Genomic DNA, 23,220 nt, shown 5'->3' with positions numbered 1-23,220 from the left:
TTAACAGCTGGGTAGATGTTTTACCAAATATGGTCCAATAACAGTTTTTATAGAGTGAATTCACTAATTAACACTTTACTGTAGGCTCCTGGCATGAAATGAACTATTTTTGATTGATGATTTGCAAATAATCACTCCTAAAGGACACGGGGGCAACAAAACAAGAAAAGCCAGACTTGGCAAGTGCATTTGCCAAAGTCACAAAGGATTGGTCAAAACATCCTAACCCTTTAAGAAGTCCTCTGTAATCCCACGTCAAAAAACAAGGCTGGGAAAAATCGACTCAATTAGCAACAACAACGAAAAATAGGTTTCAAGAAAAGAACTAGGACAATGTGGGATTTTAATACATGCCAGCTGACTGGCTTGGAGGGAGCTTTTTTTTATTTTCCACTGTGTGAAGGTTTCATTCGCTTCAACGGGTGTTTTCAAAAGGGCAAACGGCCATTCTAAAACAAGAATAGACGTGTGAAGATGCTGTGTTTTCCTGTGGCGGATGAGGCTCATCACAATCAGCTATACACCCACTGGGTTCAGTAAAGACTCACCTCTGACACTTCACATCCGACAGCACACCTTTAAGAGTCCTTGAGGTTACGTAAAGGACATGCCGACCACAGCCGCCGCAGAGCGCGGACGCACGCTCGACAGGGAACTACCGCTGCTCGTGCGAGGTCTGATATTTAGCAGCACGGCAAACCGATTCCTGATAGCAGGACGATAAACTGAACAATCCTGCTTCGGTGACACTAACAATTGTGGGATTTTCACAATGGCGTCGTGCAGAGCCGTCGCTAAGGAGTCCTGCGGCGTCTTCGCTGATGACGGCACTTATCAGAGGCACCTTAAAAGGCGGGACAGTTTGGAGAATAAAGGGAAAACAACACTGCTAGCAATAGGAAAAGCCTCTCAGAAGCCCGGAGCCTCAGCGCACTGGAAGATAAGAGCCCTCCTGCCAACCTCGTTCTTTCAGATCTGATGTGGGCGCCCCCCCCCCCCCACACACACACACACTTTTCCCCAGCATGGTGGAGGCCTTAGCCTTTAAATGCCCAGAAGCTAACGCAGTGTGACTGCCGAGCAGCACGGATCAGATGTATGGGTGCGAGACATGGCACTGAGCAGGCAGTGGGGCGGTGGAGCGGTGGGGGTCAGGCTGCAGGTGAGAGAGGTGTAGCAGCAGGATAAGGATGCAGAGCGCAGAGCAACATGTAGACGGATGGACAGGCAAACAAAACAGGATCGTTCTCAGCGCTTTCACAATAACCTATGAATCACTTCAATGAACTGAACTGAGATTATAAAAAGCGGTTGAACTTAACCGTTGTCATACAGTCGTGGTTTCGGGACATTTACAATGTACACGACTCCTTAATTAGGACAGGAAATTGGTTAGAGCTGACTGTATATTTTAACAATGGGCTCTATCTTTCATTTCAATTTTCCGCAAAAAAAGAAAAAGGATAAAGCCTCACAGAGTATGGCAAGCTACCAAGAGCATAAGGTTGGAGCTGCGGAAAACAAATATGCAGAACTCATACTTTGGGGATTAGATCTAAATATAAGTTATGAATAAAATCTCTCATTAAAATATGTTTAATTCTCCTATAAAACCAATAACGACGGTCGGTTTTCCATCTCCCTGCAAACTGCCAAGAGCAATAATTCTACTTCACAATCCTCACCACCACAGCCGGGCTAAAATATAAATTACTTTGACAAATATTTTTCCAAAAACCTCAGTAGCCATATGTGGAATCTAGCTCCAGTGTGAGCAGGGCCATGACTTAATCATGACAGGGCCATCTGACAGAGAGACGGCAACAGAGAGCTGAAAAACTCCTGGGGGTTACATCAATGACGCATCAATATACATCAATGTACTTGCTCCTAAGTTCTTACACAGATCTGTTAGAAAATACATTACAGAAGGAACATCACTGGAAATGCGCTTCACTAAAAAACCCTTCAGCTTCCAGTATGCACTTCCACAAACAACACACTGAGGCAACATATTCCTCTGTCAACATACCTTTAAAAAAACGCTTTCATCTGTCTATGATATGTGATCGGGCTACTGTACTCCATACTAATCTTTTCTCTCTACAGTCTAGCTGGCCTATTAAAAGCCCGTGTGGGTAATATGACCCATTTGGTGCAGTCATTTCAGCCACTCTGTTATTTCAACAAGCAGCTGTTGTGTGTCCCTGCTCAGTTTGATTCTCAAAACCCCCTCAACCCTACACACACACACACACACACATACACACACGCACGCACTGGCTGGCATCCTGTGGGTCAAGCTTATTTTGTAAAGACAAACACTTAAGAGTTGATTTGTCGAGCGACAGGCAGACACGACTTGGCAAACAAAACCGACGGGCAACAGCTCAGGGTCAATTTAACAGTGTTATGTTAGGATGATAAGTGACATTCAAACTGCTGTCTGGGATTCCTCGCGATTTAAAGAGCCGGATACGAGGATTCTCAAGTATGTAGCGCAACTGACATCAATTAAAGCTCGATTTTGAATGGACGTTTTTATGGCCCTGAATTTCAGAATAGAAGAGTACAGTTGAGATGGGTTCGAGACGCAAAAAAAAAAAAAAAAAACGAGTCTAATGTTGAACCCCTCTCTCCCCACCCCACTTACAGTCTATGAGACGCTGATTGGAAATGACACACCAGCTGGCGAGAAACATACTACACACTCCACGAGACTGCCACTGCTACTATTACTCTCTCTCTCTCTCTCTCTCTCTCTCTCTCTCTCTCTCTCTGTCTCTCTCTCTCTCACACACACACACACTCACTCATTTCATACCCTTCAAAGCTGCTGCCACCACTAATATTTGGACACACACACACACTAGTTTTAGCTGCTGCTGGTATGATCATATCTGCTTGTCTACAGCTCCTGTCAGTGCTTGTGCAGAGGGAAGGAAGCGGGCCAGAGTAAACACACCACAGATTTAGAGAAAAGGCCGGCCTTCAGCTGTGATGGGAAGTCTCGTCCCCCATGATGAGACATAAGGTGAGAATAACAACAACAATCGCTTTAGTCACAAGTACAATGAATGTGCAAGAATTTGTCTTGGTGACATTGGTGAAGATACTCACTGAATGAACAAAACATCAGGTACACTTCAGGTGAATCCAAGTAAAAGCCATTATCAATTATTATTAATTTCCCTTATTAAATCTGTAGCAATCACAAAGGAGGAGATGTAGATAAAGAGAAGCAGACGAATTAGATAAGGATTTTTATGCTCTGAGGCAATTGAGATGTGGATTGTGCGAAAGGGGCTACAACTCAATATCAGGAAAATGTCCCTAATATTTTGTACATTCAGTGTATTTCCAATGTCACAGTACCTACAAACGCATACGGCATAAGGACAACAGGACCTCGCATACACTGCAAGGAGACTGTGCGAGACATACTATGGACAGTACACTTATCACACTTCAAATATACGTGCAACGGCTTTAGAATAGCAGCATGGTTGCAGCTGTAGGCGAGACTGGAGATAAAAGCTACACACGCTGCCAGAAGACTGGAAAAAAAAACTCTCCGTTCAAAAACTGGAGACACATGAGGCACATGAAAACCACTTCATGTCACCAGCATGTGTGTGTGTGATCCCCCCCCTCACCCCTCCACACACACACACACACACACACACCCCTCTCTAGATGACAGAGGACTTCGCCTGAGGTGACCTCGGGAGCAAACTTCCAACTAATGTGTTTTGACAAGCCAGCTACAAGGAAGCGCTAACAGAGCGATGCAATGGTTAAAACCAACCCAACGCCCATTCATACCTCAGACATGGCAACCTCAGTCCTGTAACCCACAGTAACTACTATTTTCCAGTAAACTTTCTCTAATTTTGCGAGGACAAATAAGAGTTTAGTTTGGGTTGGCCGTGGCTGTGGGATCAGTCTGGGGAATCTCATTGGTTGAGTTTGACTGAGGAGGGCCGGAGAGGACTATGGGAAAAAAGCGAGGTTGACCTGAAAATACGGCTCACTCTCACAGAATTCAGACTCAGAGACGGGTTGACCCTTGACACTCGCGACTGGCAGTCGTAAAAACACTAACCGAGGAGGAGCTCAGCTACAGCAGACAGGACAGTGGAAAAAAGTGACGCTTACTATTGCAAAATGTCCGATAACACAAAAATAAAAGAAATCATTATACTTTTTAAAAGGATGTTAGATATTAAGGTCATTTTTTCCTGATAAGATGATCAGTTTTACAGACTGGATCCTGGATTTTAGAGATAATGTATGATGAACTTGAGGTAACGATTCTTTTCCTAAATATATGGTGTATATACGGCATTTTGGAACAGAACTTTTCATTTCTTTTTCAACAAAGTCAGCTGAAGGAGAGCTGGTTTCACTCCAACACCTGGTGAACTTGACTATGAAGATGAAAACATGCTGCGCTCTGAGTTGCTGTTGGTTTTGAAGGAGCCAGAAGGGTCGCTGAGTTGACTGTGTTTGCCCTTCAGTGTGTTTCCCACACTGAGCTTTTTATGTGCCCAAACAGAGGCGCTGTGTATGGGCTCACTCTATTGGCTGGGGTCAAGGTTGCCCGGAGCAACCACGGTGCATGGAGGATGGGGGGAGGGCGATATAAAATTTGATTTTTTTTGGGGGGGGGGTGGGGGGGAGGGGTATGTCTGATCAAGACAACTTGAGTGGAGAGAGAGAGAAAGAAGGCTCCAGGTCTGTACTGAGAGAGAGAGAGAGGGGGAGAGAGAGAGAGAGAGAGAGAGAGAGAGAGAGAGAGAGAAAGAGAGCGAGGGAGAGAGAGAGCGAGGTAGAGGAAGAGAGGTACTGTATGTCTTTCATTTCATAACATGTTGTACAAACAAGCTTCTCTCGCTTACACACATAGCACATGTATGTGTGCCTACATCAACACCACTTCTCACACACACACACACACACACACACACACACACACACACACACACACACACACACACACAGAGAAGCTTATTCAGTCTTGTTCATGCTATTTATTACATTTGTTAATGGCTGCATTCTTTGATGTTTTTTCACACAGTGGAAGAGAAACCTAATTCTGCCCATCAACACATCTGCTGTAATGGGAAATAGGAAGCACTGAAAGCATCACAAGACAGACGAAGGAGAATTAAAGCAACGCTCGCTCAATCTCTCTCTCTCTCACACACACACACAGTTTTCCCTCATACTTTCATTTGATCAACTTTACTCCGTCTCTGTCTATCTCTCTCTATATTCCTCTCCCATTCTCTCTTTCGCTTCTTCTCAGCATGGAGGCACATTGCATGTTGCAGGAGGTTGAGGGACAGGCTGGCTGCCCAGCTGCAGCTCTGTCCCTGTGGGTAAGGCAGGGAGGTCAGAAGGCCTCTGCACTGTCAGCCACAACGCTGCAGCATTAACAGGCTCGTGCCAAGCATAGTGCCAAGGGCATGGCCTTGTACGCATCTCCCTGATGTGGTGCCATCCTCCCTAGGACCAATCTTCAGCATGTATGCTTGGTAAATCCTTTGTCCTTGCATGGAACCCCCCCTCACATCATGACTACTGTAGTGTATAGCCATACGTCACACTGGAACCAGGCATGGGCTATTTTTAAACCAAGACCGCCTTTCCTGAGGCGTTTTGATACTGTGGGTCTTTTGAAGTTAGCTGCAATATTACGGCTCAGTTAAAGTTGTGTAATGTTTCACAAATTAGGGTCACTTGCTTGATTGTTTGATTCTTACTCGCTGAAAATCAAGCTACAGAGGCAATGGAAGTGGAAAAACAAGCCAGATAGGCCATTCCTTAGCCTGCATCCGTTCATTAGAATGTCCACTCCTCCTTCCTGGGTAGTACAGCAAATTACAGGAAGCTGACATCCAGAAGAAATATTAATTATTCAATTAAAAGACCAGAGGACCAATATAAATGGATTATGTCGGCTTTAGAGACTCTTTGAGGGTGCTGAGGGTACAGGTACATAACCTGTGTGACATTAAAAAAGATCCAACTCAACTGTGCTCAAGAGGGAGAAGTGTGTGTGTGTGTGTGTGTGTGTGTGGGGGGGGGGGGGGTTAGCTGTGTTATCCCTAGAGGGAGGGAACAGACCCACAAACCCATGGACACTAAACTAGTTGCAGCATGCCTAAATATAGCGCGGTGGCAGTGGCTAGGGCATGGCTTGTATCACCCATGGCTAACTGTTAGCCATGGCAGTGCAGCAGAGGCAGCAATATGAGAGGTAAAGCCGTCACCAGATGATAGAGATGTGCATGCAGACAGAAACAGTCGTTTTGATTTATTTATTTGTTTCTTTATTGAAACCCACCCAAGACGTCTTTTTCCAGTCTCGAACAAGCTCGCAATGGCAGCATTAGTTGCTATGGCAACACGAAGCACTCAAAATTGCCCTTTTCAGTTTGAGATTTCTTGAACGCTTTGAGGGGTTGCTGGTATTGCTTACATAAAAATACAGAAGGAGGCTGGCTCTCTCTGTGCTTGTCGCAGCGCTCTATTTTGAATGAGGCACACTCTGAACTACCTCAGCAGTCAGTGGATAAGGCAAGTTATTATTCCCAAATCTGCCTGCATAACACTCTCACACGGACTTTAACACTGAGATCTCAAAATTAGTCAAGCGGCCTCCCTCCCTCCATGTCACTCCCCTCAAGGCAAGCATCTGCCAGCCCATTTGTGAGTAAGGCTCAGAAATCTGAAAAACACAAAAAACAACAATAAAATTAGGGCAAGAGGACACAGCCATGAGAGGTCATACAGTATCCATGCCATGGATCCCGAACTCGCGTGCCTCCTCCTCCTTTCTCCACTCTTTGACTCTATAGACCAGCCGGGCCTTACTATACTTAGCCATGATGCTAACATGGGCGCGTTGCATGACGACAATGCAAACAAACAGCAATGCCTCCACAGGCCACAGGGGAGAGAGATGATCAGCGAGGATAAGGGGGGAAGAAGGCAGAAGAGAAGGCAGAAGACCCCATGGCAAAGGCAGGGAGCGAGAGACAGAAATACAGAAACTGCCAGAGAGAGAAACAAAGAAAGAAAGAGAGAGAAGCAGCTGAGAAGAAGGCAAGACAATAGCCATTCACCACTTCCACACCACTCGCAGTTGAGAGGGTAGGTCAATCTGAAGTAACGCCGCCACACTGAGAGATGTGAGATGAGTTTCCTCTTGTGGGAGAGAGAACAATAGGAGAGATGACCGCAAAGAAAACATGAAATCATTGGGGGTATGGGGGTAAAGAGAAACGGGGGTGAGGGATTGCTAGAGGCAAGGCAATGAAGAGGACAGCAGACTAAAAGACGGCGGCATATGATGCTATAGAGACAACGGTGTTGTTTTTTTTCATTAATGGTGACTCAACCAGGACTCTACTGTACTGACTGCAATCTGTGAAATGACTTGCTGGGACCGTCAGCCACAAAAACTCCATATCAGAAAATGAGACTCATTTTGAAATAAGTGACTAAACTCTTGATCTGTCAAGGCTGCCAGTTTGCTGTGGGAGGCATGACAGCAAGGCAGCTTTCAAAGAGGGGAAACAGGTGCGTTTAGGTAAATGAGGTTTCTCATAGCCAAGGCACGATACCCACAATGTCTGTGTACAGACATGCCCTGTGCCATGTCCTTGTCTGTGTGTTTACAGACGAGGCCATCTCTGAAAGCAGTGCTGGGGGAAACTCCCTCTGAGTAAATGTATGATTGAAACAAGACACCTGCGTTGCAGCGGCCATTCCCCATTCGCTGCGGCTTTCCTCTGCTTGGGTACAAGCAGGCACAGTGATTTCTGACGCTCAGCTGTGATGGGTTGGGTTTTATCAATACTGTCCTGACTGAGTGGATTCTCAAATGCTCAATCATCAACCTTTACTGGCAACCATTTGATTTGGTTTGAAAATAATTAAAATTAAGAAGACTTGTGAGTTATTATGATTTAGTAATTGTTACAGTAAGCAGATGTAAAGTTCTTGTTGGAGATTCACAAAAGGCCACATGGAGGAGACACTATTCTGCCTAAGAGCAGATGAAAATGTTGCAATCATGTGACCATATTGAAATGAAGTGATAGTCGGTAGAGTGGTAAGTCATTTTGTTACACACAAGAAATGTTTGGCTACTTGGCTTGGATGAATGAGGACAAAATTAAAAGTAACACATTTTTAGAGTTGGCAAACTTCTCTGTCTGCACTCTCACACATGCACTTGCTTTCAAAATATGCACAAACATATGACACACACACGACACACACACGACACACAAACATATGACATTATGCTATCATACGCCACAAATAAATGCACAAAATGACCATACAAATACACTAATTTGGTCTTTCCATTTCTGACAGACAGACTTTCACTTCCTTTAAAGAAAGCTGCCACAGGCAAAAACACACCACAAATGTGTTTGCAACGCCCATAACTGTCTCAAGCTAGCTTCCTCTCGTTGCCCTTGCACTGACTGGCGTCAAGCAGCCACCATCTGAACAAAGACGTCTGACGTCTGTTTTATGTCTCTGGGTCCTTGTGCCCATCAAAACAGCCAGTTTCCTCTCAACACTAACCTCTCGCCGTGAATCAAACAGGCCGACGCTATGTTTACAGCGCTTTGCTCCCCCTGTTTATAAGAAGTATCGCCTTCATTTGAGAGAACTGACTGACTCTTGCCTTTTTCCATTGAGTCACAGTTTACATATACCTTCCACTGACAAAAAAGGTGCGAGTGGGAGCTGATTGAATGCTGACGTTGCTGTGGTCTGGGCAGTCAGAGACATAAAATGGCCTAATGTATCACACAGGCTAGCGGTGTATAGATGCAAGGCATTGAATATGCATGCCAGCATCACAACGTCCTGGGTTCGAATCCAGCCTGGGACTTTTTTGGGGACCTGGGACCCTCTCTCTCCTAATCTTTCCTGTCCATCTATACTGTAAACTGTCACAATAAAGGCAAAAGCCCCAAAAATACTATTTAAAAAAGCATGACAAACACCACCAATGCAAAGTGTATGGCTTTCTGAGTTGTCTGTTGAACAGTGTTGCAACTTATGCCGCCACCATCCGCACCAGAGGGAATAAACCTTTCCAAGAGATAGGCTTTCCAGGAAATGTGACATTTCTAAGTGACAGAAACTGGTTGGGCTGTAGATGATAGCTCATGGGAAAATATAATCCACATCAGTGTTGGGATTCATAGCAGCCTCTGATAATTCCATTTTCTACTGAACATTATGCTGTGTGTGTTTCCTTGTAACCTCTAACCGTGCCTAACAAACACGGACTTCAGGATGAGTCTCAGCCACTGTCCTTTATTGCAGCGTATGAATACAAAGAATTCCTAACAGCGAGCCGGCTGATTGGTATCTGACGACCGAGAGCACTGAGTTCGGGTTGCCGCGCCGTGCCCCCAGCCGGCCAGCCGTCTCAGGCCCGCATGCCAGCTCAGAAACCTGAGGTGGAGGAACACTGTATCCTTTTCCCCACACTTCCCTGCCCCTGACATACTTGCAAGGATAAGAGCTTGTTAATCCTGAGGTAAGATGAATGGCGGCACTGTGTGTGCGAGGAGGAAGGAGGGCAGGCTGGGACCCCAGGCGCAACGCAACGCAGCACAAAGACTGGCTCAGTGCTCCTGCTGTCACACATGGGAAATGGATAAAAATACACGTAGCCCTACTGTATTTGGGAAAATGCATCATTTTGTAACATCAGTGAAGGAGTTTTTTCAACACGCACACAAAGTGACTGTTTACAGTGGGTTTTACCCCCTGTTGTACACAGTAATGGATGGTGGTGGATGCAAGCTCTAGGAATAGCAAGTCTTAAAACAGATATTTCCCTTTGGTAAAATAACATCAGTTAGCTTTCAGTACACACACACACACACACACACACACACACACACACACACCCCGCCTCCCCGCCATAGAAGTTAGAGGGTCAAATACCACCAATTGGCTGCCCCGGATATCTGTAATGATCTGCAGTCACCCACTGGCTTTCATTTGAAAAATCTAATATAAATCATACTACTAATACACATGACTAAGGTGATGATAGTTTTATTTCCTTGTGTTGCAATTTTCAAGAGGTAATTTTGCCTGGAGGTACAGTATGTGCGCTAGAAAGTGAAAACGCACCAAGGTGAAATATCACTTTAAGCATCAAAGCCTATGAGGCTGTGCAGCGAGGGCATGTCAAATAGAGGATAACTGGATGCTGCACGGCTAAACTCGTAAGCGTATTTGGTCCTCTGACCTGTCCCTAATGCGTTGGGGAAAAGAGTATTTTTTATTACCTCCTGAAAGCAGTGGATGATGAAATTGAACTTCAGTGCGTTATCCAAACAATACCTCAACCATTCAAGCAAAACAACTTGGCCAAATTAGTATCACACACACACACTGATCCTCACTTGGCGCATGTGCACACACACACACACACACACAAAAGATACAAAAGACACAAGATTGCATTTTCAATCACATGAGGAATTCAGTTTGAACCATAGCCAGGGCCTGTCTTGATTAACTGTTTTTTCAAGATGCGGTCCACACACTGACAAAAAAAGGATAATATTATTATTTATTAGAAGAAGAGGTTTATAAAAGGAGGGTTTTTGGGAAATCTAATTTTACATCTGAGAATTATTCAATGGCAAATTCAATTATGTGATAGTGTCCTGGCATAAAGCTCTCTTTTTATAGTATTATGCCTGAATAATAACTTATTCAAAATAAACAACTGAATACTGTTCCAGAATTTGATGTTCATGCTGGTACTGTATAGAACCAGCATATATATTTAGGCTACCAATCTTGCAACAAAAGAAGGGTCCAACCAGTATGTCAGCACGCCCAATTTGTTTTGGGATTTTTTTTATTAAATGGTTGACAGTGGAGAGAGACAGGAAAGACTGGTGGAGAGAGGGAATGATATGCATCAAAGACTGCAGGCCGGATTCAAACCCAGGAGGTCGTAGTTACGTGTTACACGCATTAGTCAGCCGAGCCACCAGGACCGCCACAGGCAAGAATTTTATGTAAAAATACACCTGTCTCATCAGTCTGTATCACAATGAGGGGCTGCAATACAGAACAGCGTCCCATCCTCACTAATTGAGACGCTGTAGATTTGCCCTATTTGCCCACATGCAATTCTGGTGTAAGGTGTGGTCACTTCTCCATCCACAGGAAGTCCATGAAATTCAAGAATGAAATCCAAACTGACTTCTAAACAGCAGTGAGGGAGCGCTTTGTCCAGAGAAAACTGGATCTAGATCTTTTGCCTGTCTCGTCCCTTTGGTTTCCTTTGGTATAAAGCATCGCAGACCGGCCAGGTTGGTAAACATGAGCGTGCTGTGCGCAGTTTACTGGCCTCATGTTACATGGTTTCTGGGTAGTGCAGTTCAAACAGTTTTCAAACAGATATGTCTTGCTGCCATTTGGAGTTCACTAATGTGCGAAGTTGCCTAGTGCAACTTTAAACACCATCAAAGAACTGACATTTGAAATATCACAAGAAAAACAATGTCCCTTGCTACAAATGAATTTATGTGACATATGGGCAAACACGCCCATAAAATTACTATACCAGGGCCCAACCAATACTGTTTTTTTGTCAATTATCAATATCGGATAGCTGCCAACAATGATTTATTTTTTAGGTATCATTGTTAATATAACAAATTTGAAAAATAAAGACATATTCAGGAATTTTTTTTGGATTTATCCTTTCTTCTTAAAGGTCTGTTGTAAAATAAATGTGAAACCATCCATTATTGTGCTGAAATCTCATGTTTTCATGCTGATCCCATCAATCACTCCCATTATCAGTGGAACAAATGCCAACACTGATACAGTATATCTGTGAAAGGGCAAAATCTGCCAATCATATCAGCAGATCAATATATCGATTGAGCCCTATCTTTTTCCTCTGTGAAGATCAGACACACGCTGGGAATCTTTCACGGCCACTGACCATCACTGCAGCATTCGTCATGATACAGGCAAAGGAGCAAAGGGCTGAGGAAGAGTTCAGTTCCCTCCATTTCTCCAGCTCGCGCTCACCGCCACAGGGCTAAAAAGAAAATCATTCGCCAAGGTCCCAAGCCACCCAACCGTGCGCTCCAAAAGTCCATGAGCGCTCATGTGAAGAGACAAGAGTCTGCGTCCGACAGTCCTGCTGGGTACGAGTGAGTCAACACTTTCACAAGCTAAATTTGCATTTTTTGAGTCAACCTTTTAGCAAACTGTAGAACAAGGTGGACAAAATGGAATCCAAGCCACGTCTCTCCCTGAGTTACGGCCCCAATAAAAAGAGCATGTCGAGGGTCATCTCTGAGCCCATGGTGGTCACTGACATCATTATCTAACCTCTCTGACCCCACAAAGCCACTTAAAAAAAACACAGGCGGAATTTACGACGAGCATCAGAAGTGGTGCTGAAGCAGTTTTGCAGCACATGATAAAGGTAATCTTACTTTGCAGCAAATCATGACACTACTGAAGATAAATAAGGGGGAGATTGTAGGTTGCAGTATATAATGGCACTGTGTAGAGACAGCTTATTTAAAGGTTCCATATTATTCTGTTTTCATGATTTTGTTTTCAAATACACTACAGCTCTGGATAATAATAATCTTCATGATGTTTTCTACATAAATGCAGTTCAGTCAAAAGGGGATTTATTGAAGCAGTGTGTAGACTAAATCCTCACAGGCAAATGTAGGGACCCTAATTGGCTGCCAGCTCCTCTAATTCAATTGAGGCAAACCTGCTGAGTGGAGGCTTTCCGGTTCAAATGCTGCAGACTGGCCTGATTGGAAGGATTTCAGTAATTGCTTAGTGAGGGGAGCCAATTCGGACTAAGTTCAGTTGTGATGTGTTTCCTGGAGTTGGTCTGAAACTGCCTGTAAAAACGCAATAACTTTAAATTAAACCCCTCAAACAAAATACAATCTCAACATTGTCCTCATCATTGATCATATACTGTATGTATACAGAGGATTTGAACTCCCATAACAGGGCCCCTTAAAGCTTAGTGCTACCCTCATCCAGCAGCAGTACAGTTTGATGTACAAGAAACTTTGTGGATGATATGGCATCTGGATGTAAAAAAAAAAAGATCAGTTATTCAGTTGTGCGAGCTGCTTGTCACTGCAAAGGATTAAGGGCCAAAGCTCAAGTACAGCAAAACCCCGACTCCCTTCTAACCACTCCTCCCAATGCACAGCCACACACAGACTGAACCCCTCCCCACCCCCACCCCCACCCCCACCAAAAAAAAAAAGATGGTGCTGTACAGTCAGCGTGTGTCTTGACTTCCTTCCCCTTAGCTCAGACAGAGATAATGATAATGCCACAGCAACAGTCACACGCGGGAAATCAAATGCAGCTGGTTGGCAAGCGCAGAATGACAGAGAGCAGAGACACAAAGGCAAAGGAAGACAGAGGCATTCCTGCTGCTTGACCTTTAAGGGCCTCCAGTCTGAGTTTTTTGTTTATGTATGACTATACATGTAAAACTTACTTGACCCCTAAGAGCCTCACAGATGCAGAAGTCATAATATACACCAGTTTCTTAAGTTTATAAACTGTACTTACTAGCCCCAGAGTACAGGCACCACCCTGGATGAAAACCTTGGTGTGTGTGGAGCCTTTACCAAATTCACCCTCCATTCATCCAGCAGAGTGAGCAAAACGAAGGCTCCTGCACAATCTACTACACAGCGGGCTGCGGGCTAATCAGAATTTATCATCTAGGAAAATAGTGTTTTGAGTGGGTTATACAGTATATCACGTTGCACTATAAACCTGTGCACCATGAATTTCAATAATTCAGCTCTATGACTCACAGCGGGAGGGAAGGGATTTTCTTTGTAAACTGTGAAATTGGAGCGGTTCAAGTGGTGCTCATCCTGTGGTGTAAGTTTATAGATGAGGTGTGCATTCATGACACCCACAGTTTTATCACATTTGAATGATACTGTCCTCGTGCAGCCATTATATAGGCTATAGGTGCTAGAGTGATTAGCTTCAAACAACCTCTATAGCATAATTCATACCTGGAAGATAAAACGAGTGGCATGCCAAACAGAAAAAAAACATTCTATATTACATTCTTTTGATAGAGCTACTACGAAATGAACTAGCTGATTTGCATGTAGGAATGCGTCCCCACGGTGTGAATGGAAAGAGATCAACAGGTGTGCAAGTTCAGTTTCTGACAACAGCGACTACCTTTCATGCATATTATGAAAATAGACTTACACAAACGCATGGTAGATGAACGCCCAGGTTCTCGGTCTCTCCAGCACATTGTACAGGTAGTTTTGGAGCCTCCGGTAGCGCACGTTTCTCCGGCCGCTCTGCGCGCTGTATATGAGCGGCTTCCCCAGCAGGCTGAGCCGGGCTCCTTGCTTCCCCCTCAGGCTCTCCGAACCGGCAGCAACTGTGGCGCTTGAGGCTGACAGCAAACCGTCTCCGGCGTTGTTCATCATCCTTCGTCCGGACTCCACATCTTTCAAGCCGTAACCTTCGGTACGGTGCCCTGGTGATGTCCTCATCCAGAGCCCGGTGCCGCCTTCATCTCCGCTGTGGTTGCGGGGCATGGCATCACCAAAGCGGGCATGAAGTGCGCGGAGGTCCTTTCGAGCATGCGTTTCCAAGGTTGGGATCTGTGCCCTACGAACAATAAATTACATGTGCGAAACGCAGTCCAGCAGCCCCTGAGTTAGAAATGAAACCATTGCCAAGCCAAGGCACAGTGTTTGCCGTCACTGTTTGACCGCCCTCTTTCCTCTTACATCAACCTCACTCTCCACAAGCCATTTTCCACAACTGCTGCCGCGCGTAAAGGTATCCACCGCGCTTATCTAACTGAAATAACACTACCCGCAGTGGACGGCGATGAACCTAGCGAAATAAAAACTAAAGGTTACTGTGTGTGTCCGTATGGACTACACTAGGAGAGATTTTTTTTCCTCATGAATTTTGAGCCCCGGCTTTCTTTCGAGTGCGTTGCCGCCTGTTGCTTCAATAGAAAGCTGCGCGTCCACGGCAGATGCGCATCAGTGCGATCGTATCCGAGTGACTTTAAGTTGAACCTTTTGCCACAGCGTATAATATAAAATATATCTGCACATATTTCTCTATATCTTCACTTCACCTGACTGCAAACTTGAAGTGAAAATGAAAGACGGTTAAGTCCGTTGGCGCTGACTTTCCCTCAAGGGAAGTCATGCAAATTTGCTACCAAAGCATGTCAGCCCGCATGTAATTTAATTTCCCGAAAAAGTGCCAAATTACACCACGTTTCTGAAAACCCTATCAAATAGCCTAAATTATAATGAATTTTCCATTCGGTCGGCTGGAAAATTAACCACTGAAGATAGGCTTACTCAACATCTGCAGAAAATATTATGGTGTAACCGAAAATTACTGTTAATTCAGAAAAGCTTCTTTTTTTCTCAGTAATGCTTGTTACATAAATAATCTCGATGACAGCAAACAGAAGGCTTTACATTTTATTTGGGCAGTAGGGCCTAATTTGGGTAGGAAAGCGTTGCATTATAATCTAAAATAGTAGTAAATTAGTCTGTCATCTGCTGTCATACTGTCACTGAAACCACGTGGCATTACTGGAGGCAAATTTCAACAGAAGCTGATGGCATGACGCCATATTCTTATAATTCTCCTTTAGGGATTTAGGCTACAGTGGTAGTAGTGACCTTATAATACTTTTTGGTCATTTCATCTCTTCACTATATGCTATAATGTTCTTGTAATATTTCTGTAGGGACTTTTTCTGTGACATTTGTTAAATAACTCCCTAAAATGTAGTTAATTGGTTAATTAGAAAGCCTAATTGCTTCAATTCTATAACCTGTCATCGTTTGGTAGCCTAACAAAACTAAAGCTAAAGCTGATCAGTGAAGCACAGTTGGACTTATTTATGCTGTCTTGCTTCTCTACAAATGTTACCCAACTTTTCGGTTGGGGGGAAACTGTGGGTTGTGGGATCAAGAGATTGAATGAGCACTGAGTATACTTCCTCTCTGTCACAAACACTTTGGGTAAAGTGGCCACTTTGAAAATGAGCTGCATCTCGGTCGTGCGCCTAGAAGAGAGTCGGGGCTTCCTTCCGCTGACTTGCTGTAATAATAGCCTACTGCAGTCTCTATACTGGACTTTCACTTCGTTCCTCCTGTGTGTACAGCATATATGTTGCCCTGTATTCTCTTAAAGTTGCCTCATCATGAACCTGACTGAATCCAGCCTTCAGATACAGCAAAGTGCTGACCATGTGTGATGCACACACACTTGGCTTATTGCTATGCAACTGTATTTAATGGTCGGGCGAGAGAAAAGCAGTGTCAGTATTTGTGCACGGCTGACAACCATATCAGTACGAGTCAGCATCCTGTCACAAATACTGCATATGTGTGTGTGTGTGTGTGTGTGTGTGTGTGTGCGTGTGTGTGCGTGCGTGCGTGCGAGAAAGAGAGATAGAGAGAGAAAAAAGTATACGTGTGTTGGGTCATACTGAGTTTCTGTAGGACTTGTTTAAGTGTAGAGGTTCAAAAGCCAGAGAAAACCTCAGAACGCTGAGCAATTCCCCTCCGTCTACTGTCTGTCTTCTGACAAAACTACGCCATCTACTGGTGACTGGTGGTTAATAAGAACACCAAGACAGTCCAAGACAGTCTCACTGGAAATTACAACTTTACAGGTTTAGATTGCAGTGCTTATATTTTGGACATCAGTGTCTTTGGAGATCAGTGTACAACGATCACATCCCCTCTCATGTGTGCTCTCAAAAAAAAAACCCTCTGCTTAGCTCTTATTTGTTTTCCTAATAATTTTCTCTTACATGATCGTTCATTGGTCACAGGAGTATTGTCATGGCTTGCACTCCTTACTATTGGTTGCTTGTAATTTCAGTGATGTGGGAATTTAAGCATATTCTACTGTTGCATTGATGTAAGTCGCTCTGGATAAGAGCATCAGCTAAACGCCTGAAACGTAAATGTGAATGTAGATGTTAATGTAGATAACTGAGACATTTCCACTTGTTCTTCTTCTCAGCTTACGTGCTCAAACTTTTACAGTTATCACCACATCTTGTCATATGTTGAAATGGCTTCCTGCCTCAACCTCATGCACCCTATCAAACATCTTCAACAGCAACAACAAAAAAAACTGTCATGTTGAATCTTTTTCAGAGATACATTTCAAAATGACTCCTCATCTTTGACATTTCTTGTAATTTATCCTATATGTCTGGCCTTTTTCCAAACTTTTTTTACTCAGTTTATATGGAGAGGTCATCTTAGAGGTTTAATAACATAAAAAATGATCGTCATTATTTTTCCATTTCTGTTTCTAGTCATCTCTCCTTCCAGCGATGAACCATGGAGATGTGTGTGATCTTTGACCTGACTGGATAGATTAATCCGCTTCCTGGGAGCAGCATGGAAATTTGTATCTTGGCCTGTGACTTGATCCATGCTTCGTACAGCGAGGTCACGATCTGCGATGCTGTGACGAGGAGCGGGGGGATGGAGAAGGGGGTGGGTGGGGGGGGGGGGGGGTGGTGCCATGGTGAGGCTGGTGGGAGGGTGAGTTCAGATTGCCTGCAGATGTTGTTTCGGGGGCCCTCTGCTTACTTAACGAGAGGATGTGGAACATAAATCTCCCAAGCCCTGCGTTGCACTGTGTCATATGTGAGGTCGCACAAGAGGCCATTTTGGTGCAACTTCCCCTTTAGTGAGATGTACTGAAGCAATACCCAAAGCAGAGAGTTACGGGTGTTACAGCAATATACTGTTGCCATGCCCTGCTCCACAATTATTCTCCAGAAATTTACATCTGCCATATTTTCTTCTTCAGCTGTTTCACTTGACATTTTCTTTCGCAAAGAGTAACAGAGAGAGAGAGAGGAACCACCAGCTTGTAATCATTAGTCAGAAAGGACTCTGAATCAAATTGAAGGCAGCAAGACGAGAGGAGGAACACCTTTCCTTTAAATTGTTACAAATGATTAAAAGGGACCAGTGATTAGGAGGAGGCTGGCAGAGCGAGGCTGTGCTTTCTGAAGAGCAGTTTAGTTAAAGTAGGCTACTCTGATTGATATTACACAGTGCAACTCCTAGGAGGAATGAATGAGTGAATGCGGTATTGTTCATGTAATTTAGTATTGTGTGGGCAGGCTCATTTGCAGTTCCTGTGGTCGACTAATTCTTTATGTTTGTATTGATAAGGACTGATTTGTATTCTGTTGAACTCACAATTCTTGGTTAAGAAAAAGCAGAAACACTGGCTGGCGTCCCTGAAGTCAATGATGTATATCTATCTATCTATCTATCTATTTAACATGGTGCTGCTCTGCTGAGATATCCAAGTGAAGAACTGACTGAGGGAATTGCGGGTTGAGTTTATGGGAGCAAGGAAAATATTAGCTTTCCCACAAGCAGAGAGCACATCCATGGCAACAGAAATAAGTTTAAATAATTTTTTCACTCTGACCTATTGACATTATGTCCAAGGTAATTGTGGGTTAAGAGCATCATGTAAGTTGAAAAAAATACAATTTCGTTTTTTATTTTAGCACAGGGACTCGAGGGGGGAAGCCGACGGTGGAATGAGGGCAAGAACAAGTTTTCTTCCACACATTCTTTTTATTTGTAAATAATAAAAATGAACTTTTTTTTTTTTTTTAAATATAAAACATACACATCATTTGAGCCACATCTGTTATACAAACAAGAAATGTTGCAGTGAATGCTTTTCTTTTTTCTAATTTTCTTTTTTTGTTTCGTTTCAGTGGAACACATAAGTTGTAAACAATCAGCATTTTTTTCCCGTTAATACTGACAAAGAAAAAGGAAAAAACCAGCTTCACCGGACGATGAAAAGAAAAGTCAACTCTTATTAAGTGGGACTTAACATGGCTGGGGGTTTAGACATTGGGTTTGAAGCACAAAGAAGTGTTCAGACGACAACTTTAGAGTGGTGGTACACCAGTAGTTAATATGGCCCTACGTTTAAGTTCGGCCAGTTTGTGACCCAAGTCCATTGCCTTGTGTTATCCCACTGCCTGGTCCCTAGTGACTTGTTAATCGCTCCACATTATATGACTTGGCCCCTTTGCAAATATCACTCAACCCAATGAATGGTTGTTGAATATTTACAGTGTATGACTCTCTGTGCATCTGTATTTCTTCTTTATATAACTTAACAGTTTATGTGTTAGCGTATCTGAAATCATTATGTTCAAACATAATTCATACTTCCATATAAGCAGATCTGATTTTTACATATTTATTCATACATCATCTCAGCCCCTTGGAGGTATACTATGATGTGGAATAACAGTAAGGGGGGCTGTGAGGTCTGCTCAGTACTACTGTACAGTACAGTACATCTTCCATAGGGTTAAGAAAAGACATCAACGTAATCTTGGGATTCAGTTGTTTGAGAGACATTCAGCACCGGAATGAGAGACGTGGACTAGACTGCAGTTGATTTTTCGAATGTCTTCGCGTGATGGGAATGGCTTCGGTTTCTTGGATTTATCTCTTTAATATTCAAGTACGAGCAAACTGTACAACTGCATGCAACATACAAGCGGCCCTACGGTATGTGGAACTAACACACGTATCTAGTTCAGTATCTTTTTTCTGTATCTGTTTCGTTTTACAAAAATGTGCATGCAGCTTGGAACAGGTTCCAAAGTCATGCTGGCCCCGCCTTCTTCCGGGTGGGAGGAGTCTGTGGGCCTAACAGAGGATGAGCATTGGTGTTCGTGTCCTGACAGACCAGTCTGATTGGTTACTTTCACATTCACAGAGATGCACAAGGGAAACTGTGAGCGATTCTTTTTTTTTGTTTTTCCAAAATCTAGACAAAGGAAAAATGAACCGAACCAATGAGGGGGTAGTTGCTTTTTTTCGTCTTTTTTTTTACTACATTTTTTTTCAAAAAGTTAAACTTTTTGTCGTAAAAAAATCAAGCTCTTGTGCTTGTGTTTAAATCTCAAAATAATGTAAACTGAAGATTGGATAAAAACCTTGAACATGTGCTGGGGTGAGGGAACGTACTCCCCAAAAAGCATGAAAAAAAGATATTTTGACCTACCTTGTTCTTGTGAGGGTGAACAAAGATTTACTTTTTTCTTTTTTTACAGTGACGTGATACCCTTGTGATATTTCAAAGTGACATAAATTCTATTTATTGGTCAACCTCCTGGGAGGCCTAATATACATCTATACAAAGACGACTGGCCCGGACATTTGCCAGCGGTGGAACGAGGAAAACGACGCTGCACGCTAATCTCATCGTCAAGTGTAAAAATCTAAGCTGTGTCACCATCAAACAATCCCCCTGCATAACATCTGCAGACATTTATTATTTTTTCAATTTCCTTTAGTTTTTTTCACTTGTTTTTTTTTTCTCTCCATGCACACACCAGACTGACAACATATCATGAGCATTTTACGCATTGTAAAAACATTTTGTGCCAGTAGTAACAAAGGGGAAGAAATGAACAACAAAAGCAAACACACTAAAACAGTGTGGCTTCAGACCAGCCATGGTAAACATATTGAAAACGGGATCTTTCGACAGAGAGAAGGACCAGCGATGCGGCTCCAAGGTCTAGGCACCAGAAGAAGGCCCTGTGCTTCCAGACTGACTGCCCACAGGGAAGCACCCCGCCTGGGGGCAGGAGTGCTGGCAGCCTACTGGGGCTCTGGAGGAGGCCACCGCAGAGAGGACGCGACTGCGCCACCTGCAGGTGTGGAGGGTGATTACCTCTGTCTCGAGTCCATACATTCCGACGCTTACATACATTTCTTTGTTATTGTTGATTCAGTTAAAAACCACCCTGCTTCATTTGATACTCACTCTCTAACACGTGCCGCTCGTCTTCCCGCCTCTCGTCTCGAGAGCAGTGTTACCTACTGCATGTTGTCTATCGACAGCCCTAGTTCTTCAATATAAACAGAGAAAAACTATGAGATTTGTCTTTGAATGGAAATGAAACATCGAAACGTAGCGCTCTCTAGAACAGACAAAATTAAACGAGACAGGAGTGATTGTCAGATCTCAACAAAGCTTTCTCATTGTGACTCTGTTTCTGATTGTTGTTGTTCTACATTTCCGCCATTTTTGTTTTTCTCTACAGTACGTTCATGAGTTTGTTATTCGCTAAGCGGTGTAGTTCTATTGGTCCACTAGGATCGGACCCCAGGGGGTCCGGAGGAGCTGTCAAGTGACGACTGGGAAGCCCGTCGTGTTAGGGAGGCTAGTGTCGGATCCACCAAGGAGGACGGTGGGAACAACTTGTACCAACCAATTACTGTGCTTGATAAGTCCAGTTCCTCCAATAGGATTTGTGCAACTCCCATGAAGCTTTTATGGTCCATGCGGCCGTAGTCTCCCCATACAATCACCTGAAGGCAGAGCACAAGGCGAAGACATGCATCCCGACAAAATCAATACCAATCAAATTAAATAGTAGTTCACTTTCTCCTTCCTAAACTTATTATATTGGTATGAATTAGGAATAAACATGTTACTTTTGGTGGCAAATGACTAAGAAAGTCCATATGGGTAAGAAAATTGACACAAAATAAGGCTTCTCTGCTGTGTTGATTTCAAATAGGCTTAATTCAAGAACCAAAAAAGGGAAATCTGCACTCTCAAAAAGATATCTTGATAGATTTATTTTACATCTTTCAAATAAAAAATGACCTGACGAAGCCTACAGGTGAAACACTGGGGGGGGGGGGGACTCAACTCATCCACCACCGGTGGATCAATCAAATCAATCAAGATACATTTTTGAGAGTGTGGATATACCTTTTTTTGATGGCAAGAAATACATCTTCCGCTCACCTGTAAGACTTTACCCTGTGGGCTTTCCTCAAATAGCAGTGCTTGCTGGTACAGTGGGTCGAGTGTTTTCCGTGCAATCTTGGTTTTCTTTTTGGCTACGTACGCTCCATTATTCAACAGATAGACCTTGACATATGGAGCTGAAGGCAGAGACAAAACAATAAAAAAGCCATTAGTGGGGAACAAAGATGCTCACCAATATAATCTAGATCAGATCTCACAGCTGGTTATATCTTTATGGGAAGCCACCGCACAGACCGAGCTTCGATTATGCCTATCTGCTGGATTTCACTGGCTATGATTGTATATTATATATTAATGTGTACAGTGTATATGACTGAATGGCTGAAATGAGCCTAGTGTGAATAGTTGCTCTCTAGTATCTCAAGCTAGATCTAGTCTTTACCAGGGAGGGATTTGGATCCTGGCTTTTGTACGAGCCCGCGGGCTCGGATGACTTCCACCTCCAGCTGACCCTTCTTGTCCATCATACCGATCTGGATGTCACCTGGGAAACAGCAGAGCAACGAGACGATTGGCTTTTAATTGGCTTTAACAGCAAGCAGGAAGAGACCAATGTTACCATGAAAGCAGTAAGGCTGGAATTGAGCTCTTAGAGGGTAGGAAGGAAAGTGTGATGGGGTTAGTTACAGTTAGGAAGAATGTAGAAGAGAAGAGAAGAGAAGAGAAGAGAAGAGAAGAGAAGAGAAGAGAAGAGAAGAGAAGAGACGAGAAGAGACGAGAAGAGATGAGAAGAGAGCTAGTAAACTGATAATAATAATTATTAAAAAAATCTACTAATAACTTACCTATGGCGGGTGTAGCCAATGTTTGCCTGCCCACTAACTGCGCCGGACCCAAGCCATCCAGGAAGTCACTGAACTGACTGTTGGCTCCCAGATTCACTCCAGAGAAGATCAAACTGAAACACAACGCAAACCATATTCAAAAAAATTGACAAAAATGACAAAAATGACCAGTAGCATAATGAAAACGTCAGGGCGGTCAGAGAGAAGTCAACATAAAGAAAGGGGGGAGTGGGGGTTAAAGGTGTTTTTTAAAAATTTGTGCCAATCGTCTAAGTTGCCCCTCTCCTTTACATTATTCCTGGTGATGTCCACAGTCAGCATAGTTGGAAATATCACGGCTCGATTTCCTCCCTTCAGAAGAAGCCGTTTGCTGCCATTCATTCTTGTGTAGTATGAAAAACAACTTCCACAGACTTGAAAATTGCCCGAGCGAGATAATCCATCACCGTAAACATGAAGCCTTAAT

The 23,220-nt window shown here is 43.5% G+C and overlaps 2 protein-coding genes across 2 annotated transcripts in view; both read right to left on the bottom strand.

Moving 5' to 3' along the window:
- Positions 1 to 14,824, bottom strand: part of kcnq5b (potassium voltage-gated channel, KQT-like subfamily, member 5b) — a 107,513-nt gene extending 92,689 nt beyond the window's left edge. The window contains exon 1 of the mRNA XM_071921089.2: positions 14,317 to 14,824. Coding sequence (XP_071777190.1) covers positions 14,317 to 14,657 — 341 coding nt within the window. The 5' untranslated portion in view covers positions 14,658 to 14,824. The remainder of the gene's footprint in view (positions 1 to 14,316) is intronic.
- A 6,457-nt stretch (positions 14,825 to 21,281) lies between these two features.
- Positions 21,282 to 23,220, bottom strand: part of rims1b (regulating synaptic membrane exocytosis 1b) — a 68,641-nt gene continuing 66,702 nt past the window's right edge. Inside the window, exons 33-36 of the mRNA XM_078290784.1 lie at positions 22,755 to 22,867; positions 22,352 to 22,453; positions 21,946 to 22,085; positions 21,282 to 21,500 (exon numbers count right to left, since the gene is read on the bottom strand). Of these exons, the coding sequence (XP_078146910.1) occupies positions 21,282 to 21,500; positions 21,946 to 22,085; positions 22,352 to 22,453; positions 22,755 to 22,867 (574 nt within the window). The remainder of the gene's footprint in view (positions 21,501 to 21,945; positions 22,086 to 22,351; positions 22,454 to 22,754; positions 22,868 to 23,220) is intronic.

Source organism: Centroberyx gerrardi, chromosome 3 (assembly GCF_048128805.1).
Source record: "Centroberyx gerrardi isolate f3 chromosome 3, fCenGer3.hap1.cur.20231027, whole genome shotgun sequence".
NCBI classification, from domain to species: Eukaryota; Metazoa; Chordata; class Actinopteri; order Beryciformes; family Berycidae; genus Centroberyx; species Centroberyx gerrardi.
This window is presented reverse-complemented; position numbering and strand designations above follow the sequence as displayed.